The 14,093-nt window shown below is 44.6% G+C and overlaps 2 protein-coding genes across 3 annotated transcripts; one reads left to right on the top strand and one right to left on the bottom strand.

The window, feature by feature from the left end:
• Nucleotides 1-59: 59 nt before the first annotated feature.
• On the bottom strand, nucleotides 60-6,201 carry gucy1a1 (guanylate cyclase 1 soluble subunit alpha 1). Of its 2 annotated transcripts, XM_029145038.3 has the most exons (8): nucleotides 5,723-6,201; nucleotides 5,410-5,465; nucleotides 4,801-4,889; nucleotides 3,972-4,687; nucleotides 2,781-3,266; nucleotides 2,050-2,193; nucleotides 1,633-1,787; nucleotides 60-1,326 (listed from the first exon to the last, which is right to left on the bottom strand). In XM_029145038.3, exons 1-8 carry the CDS (start codon nucleotides 5,960-5,962, stop codon nucleotides 1,188-1,190), a joined length of 2,025 nt encoding a protein of 674 aa, XP_029000871.1. In that variant the 5' UTR covers nucleotides 5,963-6,201; the 3' UTR covers nucleotides 60-1,187. The 2 variants fall into 2 exon arrangements, with proteins under 2 accessions (XP_029000871.1, XP_055363039.1); XM_055507064.1 differs by lacking the exon at nucleotides 5,410-5,465 and having other exon boundaries at nucleotides 5,723-5,860.
• Nucleotides 6,202-10,292: 4,091 nt separating this feature from the next.
• Nucleotides 10,293-13,466, top strand: ufsp2 (ufm1-specific peptidase 2). The gene is made up of 12 exons (XM_029162300.3): nucleotides 10,293-10,451; nucleotides 10,599-10,689; nucleotides 10,939-11,122; nucleotides 11,192-11,258; nucleotides 11,354-11,508; nucleotides 11,619-11,811; nucleotides 12,057-12,203; nucleotides 12,284-12,448; nucleotides 12,555-12,679; nucleotides 12,758-12,834; nucleotides 12,951-13,075; nucleotides 13,171-13,466. The coding sequence occupies exons 1-12, from the start codon at nucleotides 10,449-10,451 to the stop codon at nucleotides 13,255-13,257; spliced, it is 1,419 nt and encodes a 472-aa protein (XP_029018133.1). The 5' UTR covers nucleotides 10,293-10,448; the 3' UTR covers nucleotides 13,258-13,466.
• Nucleotides 13,467-14,093: the final 627 nt, after the last annotated feature.

The raw sequence follows: 14,093 nt of genomic DNA, 5'->3' as shown, positions 1-14,093 counted from the left end.
TTACATCACCATATCACAGAACAATACAATATTAGTTTGTAGTCAGTCAGTCACTTAGGTCTGATAATATCAGTATTTATTGCGCTTTTATTAAATTACAATAATAATGATTCAAGCACATCATTGTACGTGGTAGGTCAGTGGACATTCATTGCTTTCTTGCTGTGTCGTATCCCCTAGTTAAGAAAGAGGTGCTATGAAACCCATCTACATGTAATAAATATAGTATAAATGAGTACTGTGAAAAAGTAATAATACTGTACATTACAAATGTAGAAGAATGAAATACAATTATATTAGGAAGAATGAACCATGGTGTACTGGTGTATGTTTAATAACTGGAAGTTGGAAATAACTTGGAAGAAACCATATCTAAAAAAAACAAAGTGATGAAAGTAACTAAAATACTTTTAAAAACTGTAACATTAGCAATCCTGCCTCTTGTTCTCGTAAGGCACCTGATTCTGCTTCATGTTGCATTATTTGTTCGCAGATATTTTAGGTTTTACATATTCTTATCTATTATTGTTATATAAGGTCTCGCCACTGAATACACAAAGATGATTCAGATTTCATCAGGATTTCTTGTGCAGTCCCAACAGGCCATGTTGCTTTAGCAAGAACTTTTTCTAGACAGATGTGAACAGACCAGTTGAATTATTCACAGAAAACAATCTTTATAAAAACTACTCTATTAAGCGACGTCGCACTGAGGATCAGCATCCACAATGTATGTTTCTCTCATCTACTCTATGCAGGATGAAATATTCAGAATTCATTATAAACCTGCAAATCAAAGACGGCTACTGATGCGTTTCAAACATCATGTGAACGTTTTCACAACATTTTATCTTTTCATCACTAGTCTGTGGTGGAACCTTGGAAATAAAGTCACCTTTTTATATATATATCAGTTTGCAGAGATGACTCATTCTGGAAGAAAATGAAAGAAGACTGTTTCTTTCCACGACAATTGTACAAATGGATAATTGCACAGAGACAAGACTCATGTTTGACAGCAAACTGACATCTCTGTAATTAAGCAGCTGCAGTAGTTTGACTAATAGACAATACCATCAATGTCTAAAGAACCCAAACCAAAATACACAAGGTGTTTGCACTGCATTCAGTGAATGCATGGATGTTCCTTCATATCATATATTTCCGGGCCGTGCAGCAGCTCGGCTTCATTTCAGAGGCAGTTTGGAACTTTTGAGAGGCGCCTCCAAAAAGTAACAAACACCAGGGATGTCTTCTGGGAAGTTGGCCGGAAGCTCCTGTCTGCTCCTGGGAACGAACACGAACTCTGGGCGATCCTTCAGCAACCTGGGATAAGGAGCACCCAAACAAAACATGAATCTTAAAACAATATGGCAAATTATTTGACACAAGAAGAAACACAGCGCTCTTCTAAAAGCTAGTTTCCTGCTCAGAGCACTTTGCTTTTTCCCCCTCGACAACCGCCATTTTGTGAAAACAAATTATACAATATGGGATTAGCTCATCAAAATCATTTATATTTTATGAGAATTGAAGTTACAGCATCTCTCTTTGATACCAATGACAAAATGACAGTAAACATTGCACTATTGACGGGCCCTCTATGTCTAAATTTAGCAATATAAAACTGGCCTGTGGGTTGTAGGACTGATATTGATTTTCCCGGGTTGGCTGCAGGATTCAAACTTGTTAGCCAGCGTGACGTTGTTCCCAAAAAGGCAGTAGCGCGGCATCTTCACTCCAACTACACCAGCCAGCACTGAGCCACTGTGGAGGCCAATGCGCATCTGTGGGGAAAAAAAACACGAAAATTGCGGTCGTCGTGAGTCGGGCTTCTGGTGAAAACACGGCCGCTGTTGAGATTCCACCCTTTCAACAACACAAATCAAGCGTCAAACGCAGCAGCAGCCAGTTCCACGGCTCCAGCCTTCAACAAGTAGACGTGGACAGAAACTGTATCACGCCATTTCCATCTGTCCTTATATTGTTTTAAACTGTTTTTAAATGAAATATTTCCTTTTAAATAAAAACTGAATACTCGACCCTCACCAATATCGGGTCTCCAGTTGGCGTCATGACCTCGTCTGAGAGCTCCATCATCTTCAAGGCCATGAGGGCGATCTGGACCGCGTGGGTGTCGCTCTCCCTGTGTAGGCCGCCCGCCACGCAGTACGCGTCGCCGATCGTCTCCACCTGCGGGTCAAGAGCGGCGACATGATTCCATGTCGCGGGGGCAGGAGCCCCCACGCGCGAGCCTTAACTCATGCCTTATTTAACGCGAAAGTCGAAGGGGGGATTGGAAAAAAAGAAGACAAGGAGCAGAATGACAAATGTGAAGTGGATATTCATCAAACGCGCTTTGATCGACGACCTCGAGCTGCTCTTCATCTCGCGCTACGCGACGGGCGGGAAGAAGCGGGACCTAATAAAACTTGCAAGCGTGCTTGATCCCTGACCACAGCCAGACGCGTCTTTCCTCCCTTTTTCCTCCTCGTGAATCCCAATCCGAGTGCACTCAGCAGCTGCGCGGTCGGAGACGAGGGGGAACTATTTTTAGTCGTACGTGCGGAGTGGAGTCCGCGTCCTGAGAGGAGCCCCGACTTCCTAGCGCTTTACTAGACGTTTGTCAAACCGCTGCGCTGTCTGTTTTGCCTCCACGACAGCTTGATGACATTAGCCAAGCTCCCTGCGGAGTGGGTGCCGCTGGCAGACGCAGCCACGCTATCGTTTCGGGGCTCAAACACGGTCGACAAAAGCCAAGGTCGCTGCCTTTACCGTACCTTATAGACGTCGAGCTCTCCGCAGTGGTGGTCAAACCTGGTGTACAGCTCGTTGAGCATGGTGATGACCTGCATCGGCGTGCAGAGGGAGCAAACCGCCGTGAAGCCCACGATGTCGGAGAAGAGCATGGTGACGCCGCGGAACTTCTTGGCCTGGACCGCCTGGCCCTGCCACAGCTGCCGGGCCACGGTGCCGGGGAAGATGGAGAACAGCAGCTCCACCGTCTTCCTCTTCTCCTCCTCCAGCGCCTGGTGGGCGCGCTCCAGCGCCGCCTTGGCCTTGCCCAGCCGCTTCTTCAGGCCGTCCTGGGCCTTGGCCTGCTCGCCCACCAGCACCACGTCGCGCAGCGCGTTGTGGACCGGGATGTCGGACAGGTACAGGCCGCAGCCCGTCAGCTCCTCCAGCTTGTCCACGCACGGCGAGCCCAGGAACAGGATGGCGCTGGACTCGGCCACGTAGATCATCTGGCCTTTGAGGTGCATGAGCTGCAAGGAAAAGTGGAGTGTGCTCACAGCCGAACTGCCTTCTGGGATCTTTAGCTTACGTCTCAGCATGTTGTCTATCATGTGACATCAAACAGGAGCCGAGAGCACGTCCGTGTACAACAACAGTAACTATAGGGCAAAGTGCAGCTACAGGAGGATTTGGAAACTCCTAAATAATTCACGTTGGCTGCGCCCCTTCTGTTGACATTTTGGTGGCGCTTGTGCACTGTGGGCTGTCAGCTGAGTAATACATCAGCGAGACCGACGTGCTTCCTGCTCATCCACATGCTGCTCAATGCTTTTCATCACACACTCCTGTCAATAAAGGTAGATTAAGCCTTAAGACTTGGTTATTCGTGCGAGCGTCATTAGTCATTGTACAGCTGTCACGTTTACTCGCTCGTACTTGGTCCCTGTCATGGAGACCAGTCGGTCCATTACATAAACAGCGCCAGCATGGCTGGGCCGGAGATGGATGGAACGCCTTGACATTTGCTTTTGATCTCCATGGGGGTATAATGTTGATCTCTCTACTTTAGGCCAAGTGCACCCGGGCACACCACTAATAAGCTCCGCAGGTTATAAAGAGCCTGATTTTTTTTCTGTCTGTCTTCCACAAATTGATTTTAAGACAGAACTCAAAAACGTTTTCTCATCAGTCACTGACATCAGTTTCCAGGCTGTGTCTCAGATATGTTGACTGACCTTCCGTGCGTGGTCTGTGGTGGACGCTCCGTGCTTGATCCGGATGATGAACTGCGTGTTCAGCATGGTCAGGATACCCTGAAAGGTGCATTTGATCTGGGGGGAGACTATGGAGAAATGCTCCTGGAAGGTGGCCGATCGCCTCAGTCCGTCCTTCCTGCTCAGTCGCTTTCTGAGCCCGTGTCCGATTTGAACCAGAGCCAAGTCCGGGTCCAGGATCAGGTGGAATGGGAAGATAGTGGAGAACAGAGAGGTAGGAAGAGTCCCGGCGGAGGTGGCCCTCAGTGGACTGGGGCTAAGACTTTTAGCATCCTTAACAACGACTGTGTAGAGAAGACTTGGCTGCGGGTTGGACTGCAGGATGCTGTCCTTAGCACTAGCTAGGTCCATCAGCACCTCCACAGTGGTGTGGTACAGCACGCATGCAGCGGCCTTGATAACTCCAGGGAAGAAGAGCTCAGTAGTCGGGCGGGGGTTGAAGAAGTAGACAGTAAGCAGACCCGGATCCTTGTCTAAGCACAGCACCGAGGGCTCGTTTACAGAACCCTCGCCGTCTGACTTTGGCTGCGTGCCGCTCTGTTTCAGCAGGACGTTGAAGCTGTTGAGGAAGTCGTGGAGGGCCCCCCCCACCACCCTCAAAACGTGCCCGTCCTCCTCGTAGCACATGCCGAAGAGCTCCTCGCCCAGAGAAACTTTCAGCGCCTCCAGAGGGATCGCTGTCAGACACACGGAGGGAAACAGGTGACGAGGCGACCGTCGAAACGCTCGCACTCGGGATAAAAAAAAAAAAGACACGCTTTATCATTTTGGCTTTAGAGCCGACAAGTACCTGTTGTGGCTGAGTACGTGTTCATCATCTCCACTAAATGCTCCGCTTCGTCGCTGCGGCTCTGATAGTCTGCGCAGCAAACGCTGAGGCTGGAAAGACAACATATGAGACGCATGAACCAGGGCTTGGAGGAGCCGGCAAAACACTAAAACCTCACAGAGAAACCGGACATATTGGCAAAAATACCCTACACAAATTAATTTTCACTCCTTCCCGGATGGCGATGATTGGAAAAAGGATGTTGTTAACCTTTGTCATTGCCTGCTTGCTATATTAACATGCTTTTTTTAGCAGATTCGTGAGGGAATTCTCCTTTTCTCCAGGTCTCCATAGCAGCATGAGTCGCCATCACACCTTATTGTTGTTATCATCATTAGTATCAGTCTGGTAGCGACAGAGAACCTGTCAGGGATCCTGGAGCCAAATGAGCCGGAGCATCATTTACTGTCATTACAGGGACACATGCTGCAGTGTGATGTGATGTGATGTGATGTGATGTGATGTGATGTGGTGTGGTGCCTGCGTGTCCGCCTATGATCTGCCGCGCAGCACTGCTGTACTTGCTGTTGACGTCTCAGCAGCAGCAGCTGCGTTTAAGGAGCACGTTACCTGGCGTGATCTGCTGGTCGCATCACTCGCTGAAGAGCAGCGTGCAGCCTCTGAAACTGTGACAAAGTGTGGAGCAAGTTAAAGGTCGCCCTCTGGCTAGACTCAAAGGCAGCGTTAATTACAGAGGCGCCAATAAAAGAAAGGAAGCGCTGTTTTTTTTTTTTTATCTCAAGCGCATAATCCGCCCAGACACAATTCGTTTGTGTCTGCAACTGCAGACACTTGTTTTTTTTTTTCTAATTCTGCATGAAACCGTGACGGCTGAGTGAAGTTACAGGGTCTGAGCCTAATTAAATGTGTTTTTTCAGCTCACCTCGGGACACGCCAATTTAGCGATGCTGTCTCCAAGTGTGTGCAGGTTAACTTTGGCTCTGCCGCTCTTCCGTCGCGGCAGCTCCCCGCCGATTTTGCCGTGCACGTCCTTAGAAATGGGCATCAATTCCGCGGCGTCAGTTGAGCGCTCCTCGAAGTCTCCCAGCTCGTCCTCCCTGGCGCTGCCGGAGAACGGGCACTCTCCCGATATCTTCAGCTCCTTCAGCTTGGCGCAGAACATTTTCCCCGCCGCGGTTCTCCTCTTGCCTCCCCCTTACCTGATTACGAAGGGACGCGGTCCTGGTCGCGCGGCTCCGGTCTCTGGGAGGAATTCCATCATCCGCCGCGCGCAACGCGGGGTGCCTTCGCCGCTCGCGACGCGCCGATTCCACTGATCAGCACCACAGACCGCATACAATATTCATTGAAGGCTGCATGGGCAAGCGCTGGCAGGGAACTATCGCCGCCAAAAGCCAATGAGAAGGAGGGGGGGGGGGGGGGGGGCAGCAGGCCAATCCATGGGCACGTGGGGCTGGTGTAGCCGAGCAACCTATCAGCAATGAGACATTATTTCCAGGCGACTTCTCGCATGCAGAGGACTTTTTTTAGATCAGCCTTTGGAATGGGTCAATCATATAGAACCGGTCCCCCAGACGCAAATAATCATGTTTCTGTTATGTTCCCGAGGAGTTTCCACTGCGTACGCGCCCGTGGTGCGTGTCAGTCGTCGGTGCCCCGCCACTCATTTCCCCTCCAGTCCGGCAGAATACTAATAGTTGAATGCTGTTTCTGCCGGATGTCGTTCTGTTCTGCCGAGATCTTGGTGCGTCTCTCGTTCTTCACTACATTCCCCACCTCCGCCCTTCATTTGTCTGCCCGTGTTGCCTGGATAAATGTCAGGATCCACTGGACCTTGTGGACATGTTGTCCGTGGAGTCGATAATCCGGTCAACAATCCAAAAACACCATCTCTATCAGTCACAGCCTTGACGTCATGAAACAACATTTTCTTTCATGATTTTCTAAGACAGGTCTTAAATAGACAGTGGTTCTTGGATTAAGAGAAAATGGGGCTCATGTGTTCTCCGACAAATCTCCGTTTGTTGTCATTTCTGTTTATTTTGGCTCATTTTTGCACCACTGATGTTCCCTCCACCTGCTCCCTTTATTGCGCTATTAAATAATCTGTCCATGGATTTTTTGCTTATGAAAAGACATCTCTGATAATAGTATAGTTGTTTTGCGGAGCGTCAGCTGCATTTCTTTTCACTTACAATAGTAGAACTTGATCAATTACTGTATTTTCAGGTTCAAACATTGTGACTGCTTTGCTACATTATAGTGGATGGATTAAATTCTGTTTTTACAACTAACTACTTCCTGATGATATCCGTGGCCACTTATGCTGAATAAGCAACATTCCTAGAAAATAATTTTGTTTTAGAATCAAATTTATTAAAATTACCTCCAGTAATTGCAAACCATTTGAGTTTGAGGGTCAACGAGTGAAGAAGAGGTTTCATTTGAACCTGACGTGGTTCCGATGTGATAACACACGTTAGAAGATCATTTGTGAAAGTTGTGGCAATAATAGTTTTTGTTGGCTCCAACAAGGTGCAGCTCTGTCTGTGCGCCTTGTTTGGTCTTAAAAAGACAATTTCTTATCTAAAGTAATAAATGTCGCTCATATCTTAAATAATGAAAACTGCGTTTTTCTCCTATTTTGCAAGATAACTCAGGGTCAGCACAAGTTTAGGTTGGCCGTGTTTCAACAATCATGTCTGGGATGAACACAGGGTTTAGGGTTATGATTAAATCTTCTTATTTGGCCTCATGGTGGATAGAACTGAGCACTATTCGTTAAACAGACAGCGGTGAGAATGACCTTTTTGAACCATTATGTGTATTATATGAAAAGCAGCTCAGGATGTTGAACTCAACCCAAATCGAGACAAATATTCTGTAGAAATTTATGTCAAATATCTGACGCAAGAATCAAGACAAAGCTACAAAATCAAACGACTCAAGCACATACACTGATGCTGTGTGTACAGAATACAACAAGGCCACAAGAATATATTAGAAAACAGAGAATCAGTAGGGCCTGTTCTACATGATTTATGCCAGTGATACTGTATGTTTTCTTTGTTTTGTTTCCCTGTTTTGGATATTGTACCATCCAAATATCAAAATATCAAAGATCAAGACAAGACCTGTATATCAGGTTGAAAGCCGTTTTTCATAATTACATACAACAATAACCTTCTAATCTGGTCAAAGTGAGGCTGAGTAAAGCTTAAAGGCAAAGCAGTTGTGCAGCAGGAGGTTTGTAGCATCGAGCATAAAAACACAATGCTGCTCTGACTAATGGGTTTAAACGTTTCACCAGTGCAATAAGACATTTTGCGTTTCTGTTTCCGTCCTCTGTTTGTCTCTCTCTCAGTTGTCCTAGTGATGGAGAATGACAGAGGGTCAGAGCTCATGCCTCAGTAGGAGGCTAATGATGTGAAGTTAAGGTCATCTAATGTCCAGAGGGAGAATATGTGTTACAGTAAAATATTTCCACTGGCTGCCTGTTCAGTGGTTAAACGTTACAACCTCACTCACACAAATGCCCTGTTGTTTGTGAAGATGTTTCGAAGATTTTAATACCAAACGTTTATATGTATCAATACAGACAAACATTCACACCACTACCTCATGGTCGCGTTGATACGGGTTTTGTTTATGGACTATGAAGAGTTTTACATAACTGTAACTCCAGGTGGAACATGATGCAAAAATACTGAAAGAACAGAACTGAACCGATGAGTTTGTTTCCTCTATGAACTTAAGAGAGTTAAGACTGATAAGATTTGAATGAACGTTTCACATTTTTAAGACGTGAAAACGCATTAAGGTCTCACTCTCAACGGTTTCTTCTCTTCACTGAATAGTAAGGCCTTTTGCTTAAAAATACCCTCTTATGCCTCCACTCTGTTTTTTCTTTCTCCAGACTCACCGCTATGTTTATTTGCATGTGTTGAATTGGCAGCTCAGTGTATGTGATACGGATAAAAGCAGAAGTAGAGGCAGGTTCTCTTTGTACAGATCAATGCAGATTACATTCCTCCGGCTGTAATTATTCTTCACACTTCACTTAAACATATATTTATTATATACTCATACACAAGCCGGTTCGTGTAATACAACAGTTCTGTAATAGCTTCTCTGTTGTGGAAGTGGCTCTGCTGCTGACACTGTAGGTATTTGAATTATTTCTACACCACATTTTCCTCTGAATCACCGCTAATTTGAATTTCCCCCATTTCCCTGTCACTCTAACCACCATACTCACACTTCCGTGTCCATATTCTAAATGCTCATTTACATTGTCATATGATACATGTATAATTTATCCACATATACAAATCCTCATCAGATGAATGTGCATTTCTAGTGAAAGTTTCAGTATCATCTCACACTTTCAGTCCCTGCACACACTTTCTCAGAGATCCTGTTGCTTTGTTGCTGATGCACAGAGACTTACTGTCCTGGAACTAATCTCATTTCAAATCAGGCCGGTACACTGAGTCCAAAGAAACCTAATGCCGTGACCTCAGACAGTTATAATGTATATGTGCTCAGTTTAACAAGAAGTAACGTTCTGAGGCCAGATTGCAACATTAGGGCACATAAAGCTCGTTCGTAGACATATACAGTAAATTGTCCTTGGAAATGTTACTTTTGCCTATTTTAGTCAACTTTTAGTGGACCTTTGAGCTCTGTGGATCAAAAGTAGTTCATCAGCACTTGACAGGGTGATTTACATGTTTGTTCTTTTAATGTCTTCACATTCAGACAGTTCTTTTTTAATGCTTTTCATGTCAGCCTCCTCCCTCATAATCCAAACAAACCTTTGAGAATTTTATCCTAAAGTAATGTTAAATAAAAAACATCTTTGACCTGACAGTGACCTTGTTTTTAGCTTTGCTCGCTGGAATGCTTTCATGCATTAAAGGTTTAACCATTTTAGTCCTTTTCTATAGTTGTCTTTGCTAGACTAAACTTCAGCAGCCTGCCTTGTTATCTGATTTGTCCTTCAAATACAATTGCAGCATTTGGTGATGTTTTTATTTTAATGAATGCATTTCTTTTGCATTTCAATTTCAGCTCACAGTTCAATGTGTGTGAGCCTGTGTCCACTCACTGTATTCATGGCAGACACACACAGGAGCTAGTGGAACATCAAGACGTAAACTAACAGAAGAAACACTGTTGCTGTTGTGACTAATACAAATCCAATTTAATCATTCTTGCAAAAGGTAAAAGGTAGTATAAAATCCAAATAAACCGCTGTGTTTGAGTGTTGCAGAAGATGGATGAGGTGACACACCTGTTAGTGAAACATATTTCAGTGTTAGTTTTTCAGTGTCGTCGCATGCCCTGCACCTGAAGAAGACATACAATCTAAGACCTTCTCTATTTCAGTCTTGTTTCATTTTATAACCACTGACAAATTATAGGACTACAGGGTTTTCACCTATAACCTGGGAACCAAAGCTGCCTGGTGTCCATAATTACGGGTAACCCCGAACGCACCATGAGTGGGCGGGATCAGTGTTGTCCAATAGGATGCAGCGTTGAGAGACACGTTGGATATTTCCTGCCACAAACATGTCAGCCACCAGTGCGTAGACACCATCATATATATTAGTGGTTTTTGTGTTATAGGACTGAACTCCACTATGGTAAGTGTACTGAAAGTTATTGGAATCAAACGGTCACATCCCTCGTCTTCAGCTTAACGCGTACTTCCACCTGTTACTGACAGCTAGATAAGTGACAGCTGACAGCCGATTGTTGCTCTCTGTCCCGCTTCTAACGTGTGTATTCAGGTTTTCGTTAACTCGGATCCCTCCGAAGCTGCGACCATCCTTCGTGTCAAAGAGCCGCTGGAGTTCAAGTGTCACCTGGACAGCACAGATGGTACAGTTACCATAGTAACCATGAGTGATCCCAAGATTATTTGTGTGCGAGGAGAGATTGAAATGTTAAGTCTGAGTAACAGTTGACTCTGCAGGGGTTGGTGTCATGTCTCTGTGCAAGTAAATCACACGTGTCTAAAATGTAAACATAAATGTGTCCTTAACAAAACTATACAACAACAATGTACAGACATTTTTACCTTCATACTGTATCTAACTGTGATGTGTCTGACTCTTTTTCCTCTGTTAGCATTGCTTATGCAAAAAGTGATTTCGAGAACATTCACGAGCCTCCGCTCTAAGGTGAAATCTGAATCCTGCGTCCTCACAGTCTGTGACAGTCCTGTGGTCATTTGGCCCAACAAGGGTGTTTTCGTAACGCCTGAAGAAATAACGCCAAGTGCATTGTGTGAGGATATACAGCAGTGGATACAGTAAGTGATACATTAGTAAGTGGAGTAATGTCTCGTATCGAGTAGTAACAAGAGTTTCATTCACTCTAGGACAGATGAACATGAGGCCTCTGGCAAGAAATCTGGAAAAAAGAAAATAAAAAAAGGTTCAGTAGCAGTAAGTGAAAACAGTTTTCAATATGAAGATGGACGTGGGAGGAGTGCTATGATAAAATGACTAATCCTAGTCTTCTACCTCACTGTGCTTGTCAGAGTGTCCTAAACCTTCGCCTAATGATGGAGGTGACAACTCCAGGCCCTCTCCCCGCTCCCGTCCTGAGTAGAACCGTTCGGAGGTCCCACTTCCTGTCTACCGTCCTTCCTTTGGACTGTGTTGTCTGTACAAAAAGCAGCGACACCATCAAAGAGTAAGCATCAAAGTGTAACCTGACTCATCACTGTTAATAACCTTATCATTTTACCTCCAATTAAAAATAGGACACCTCAATAAAGCGCGTCCCGTGTTCTTTTGTTGCAGTGCCTGCGAGAGACTAGTGGAAGCGCTAACTCATCAGCTGTGTGACATGGAGAAAGTGACCTTGCAGCACATGAATGGGACCACGCTGCTGACTCCTGAACCGCTTCACTTTCTCCTCCCAGAACAAAAAGGACTGGTGACTGTGGTCTATCCAGCAGGAGCGCCTGACAGCCAGCTAGAGACGCAGCGTAAGGTAGAGAACACAGGCTCAGCATTTAAAACCTTCAATAAACATTACACTTAAATCTACTACAATCTTAAACAGCACTTAAACAGCAAGAACCGAGATGCAGAAAGCCCAACATTTTATCCTACAGTTGAATTCAGCAGAAGGTGGATCCTGCCTCATGTACTTGCATGACACATTTCCTTTCCTGACATTTGATGCATGTTCTTTCTGACATTTTTTTTTGTTCATTTCACACGAATCCACTGCAGGAATTGCATCAGCAGTTTGAGCTACCACATGACAGGCCATATTTCAGAAGAGCCAATGCACATCACTTTCCCAACGAGTCCTACAAGGACGGGTACCTCCGAAACCCACATGTGGCTCTCACACATCCCAACATGGAAAATGGGAAGGTAAGGTGAAATAAGGAGGTATTTACAGTATGCAGCGTCTCTATTTGCATAGACTAATCTGCGTCTTCTCCTTCTTTAAGGTCTACTTGGTGCAGGGGCTCTACAGCTATCATCATTACATGCAGGATCGAATGGATGACAGTGGTTGGGGCTGTGCTTATCGCTCCTTGCAGACCATTTGCTCCTGGTTCCAGCAGCAAGGCTACGTAGAACGACCCGTGCCTTCTCATAGAGAGATCCAACAGGTGGTGACCCCGTAAATGGGTTCACAATAAAGTAGAAGCAATGAGTGTTCTTTTATTTTTTAATAATCGTTTGATGCCCGCCTCTGTCTGGGTCACTGTTTTCCAGGCTTTAGTTGACGTCGGAGACAAGCAGGCATCCTTTGTGGGATCACGGCAGTGGATTGGGTCCATCGAGGTTCAGGCTGTTCTGAGCCAGCTCCTGGAGGTCACTTCCAAGATCATGTTTGTGAGGTGTGCTTCCTTGCCTAGCACCGTTATGTCATGAGCTTTATGTGGATGAAGTATGTATAAAAAGTGTGTACTTTTCAGTCAGGGTTCTGAATTGGCATCTAAAGGCAGAGAACTGGCAAATCACTTTGCCACTGAAGGAACTCCTGTCATGATTGGTAAGTTGATCCACTAGAAGCTGTAAATAGATATAACCATTTAAATCTGCCTCTCTCTCTAAGCTTTTCATAAAACACACATAGGGCTTTTAACTTTTAACATTGTTGTGTTGCAGGGGGGGGTGTTTTAGCTCACACTATTTTGGGTGTGGCTTGGAGTGAGACCACTGGGCAGATCCGTTATCTCATCCTCGATCCACATTACACAGGAGCTGAAGACCTGCAGGTTATCACAGACAAGGTGGAGTTAGTGTTCCAAGCAATGGCTGCACTTGTGTTTCAGACATGTCAGCTTTTAAAATTCAGCGCTGACCTTTGATTGTTCATTTTTTACAGGGCTGGTGTGGCTGGAAAGGAGCAGATTTTTGGGATCAAACTGCGTATTATAATCTTTGTCTCCCACAGAGGCCAAAGATCATCTGAGATCTTGGCTTCACTTCTAATTGTATGTTTCCGTCTTTATCTAAACACAAAATGTAAGATTGACACTATAATCAGCTTGTTTAAAAAGAACATTTTTGCAATAATTTGGAATTCTTCCAACTTACTTTCTGTTTGTGTCTTATTACGAGACCTTTCTACTGTACAACATGGCTGATTTTACAAATAATTAAACTGTACAATATGTTTGATCATGTCCTTGGTTTAGCTTTGTACTGTATTCAAATACTAAGTTGGTTATTGGATCATCAAGTTCATCAGAGACTAAAATATAGGAGTCCCAGATTAGATTTAGCCAGAAAAGGCTTTAAAGGGCTTTGTGTCTGGAATAAGTATCTTTACTGTTGAACATGTACCAGAATGATGAGATGAAAATATTATGGGAAAATGAAGCAACAGTTCATGATCCTTAACAACCACATCATCTGTCAAACATAGTGGAGGCAGTGTAATAACATGAACATGTAAGGCTGCCAGCAGAGCCAGCCTACTGTGATTATTAATATTAGGTCCAATGTGGAAAAATGCCAGGGAACTGCTTCGTATTGCAGATGAATGATGATCTAAAATGAAAGCTATCAAAGAGTTTCCCAAGGCAAGATTCTTCAGGAGGAAAATACTCAAGATCAAGGTCATTTCTACTGGTTTTAGACATGAGGAAAACCTGACTGTAATGTATCAAAAGCAATCCTTGTGAAATTGTTAGTTTGTTGTTTTTTAAAAACATTGAGTCATTTGACTGAAAATGTCATCCATGGTTAATGTTGCACATTGTGAAAGTCTTTGTCACATCTTGAGTATCTACAGTATTTCAAACT

Source organism: Betta splendens, chromosome 1, assembly GCF_900634795.4.
Source record: "Betta splendens chromosome 1, fBetSpl5.4, whole genome shotgun sequence".
Lineage (NCBI taxonomy): Eukaryota > Metazoa > Chordata > Actinopteri > Anabantiformes > Osphronemidae > Betta > Betta splendens.
Note: the sequence above shows the minus strand (reverse complement) of the source record. Positions and strands in the feature narration are given on the sequence as shown.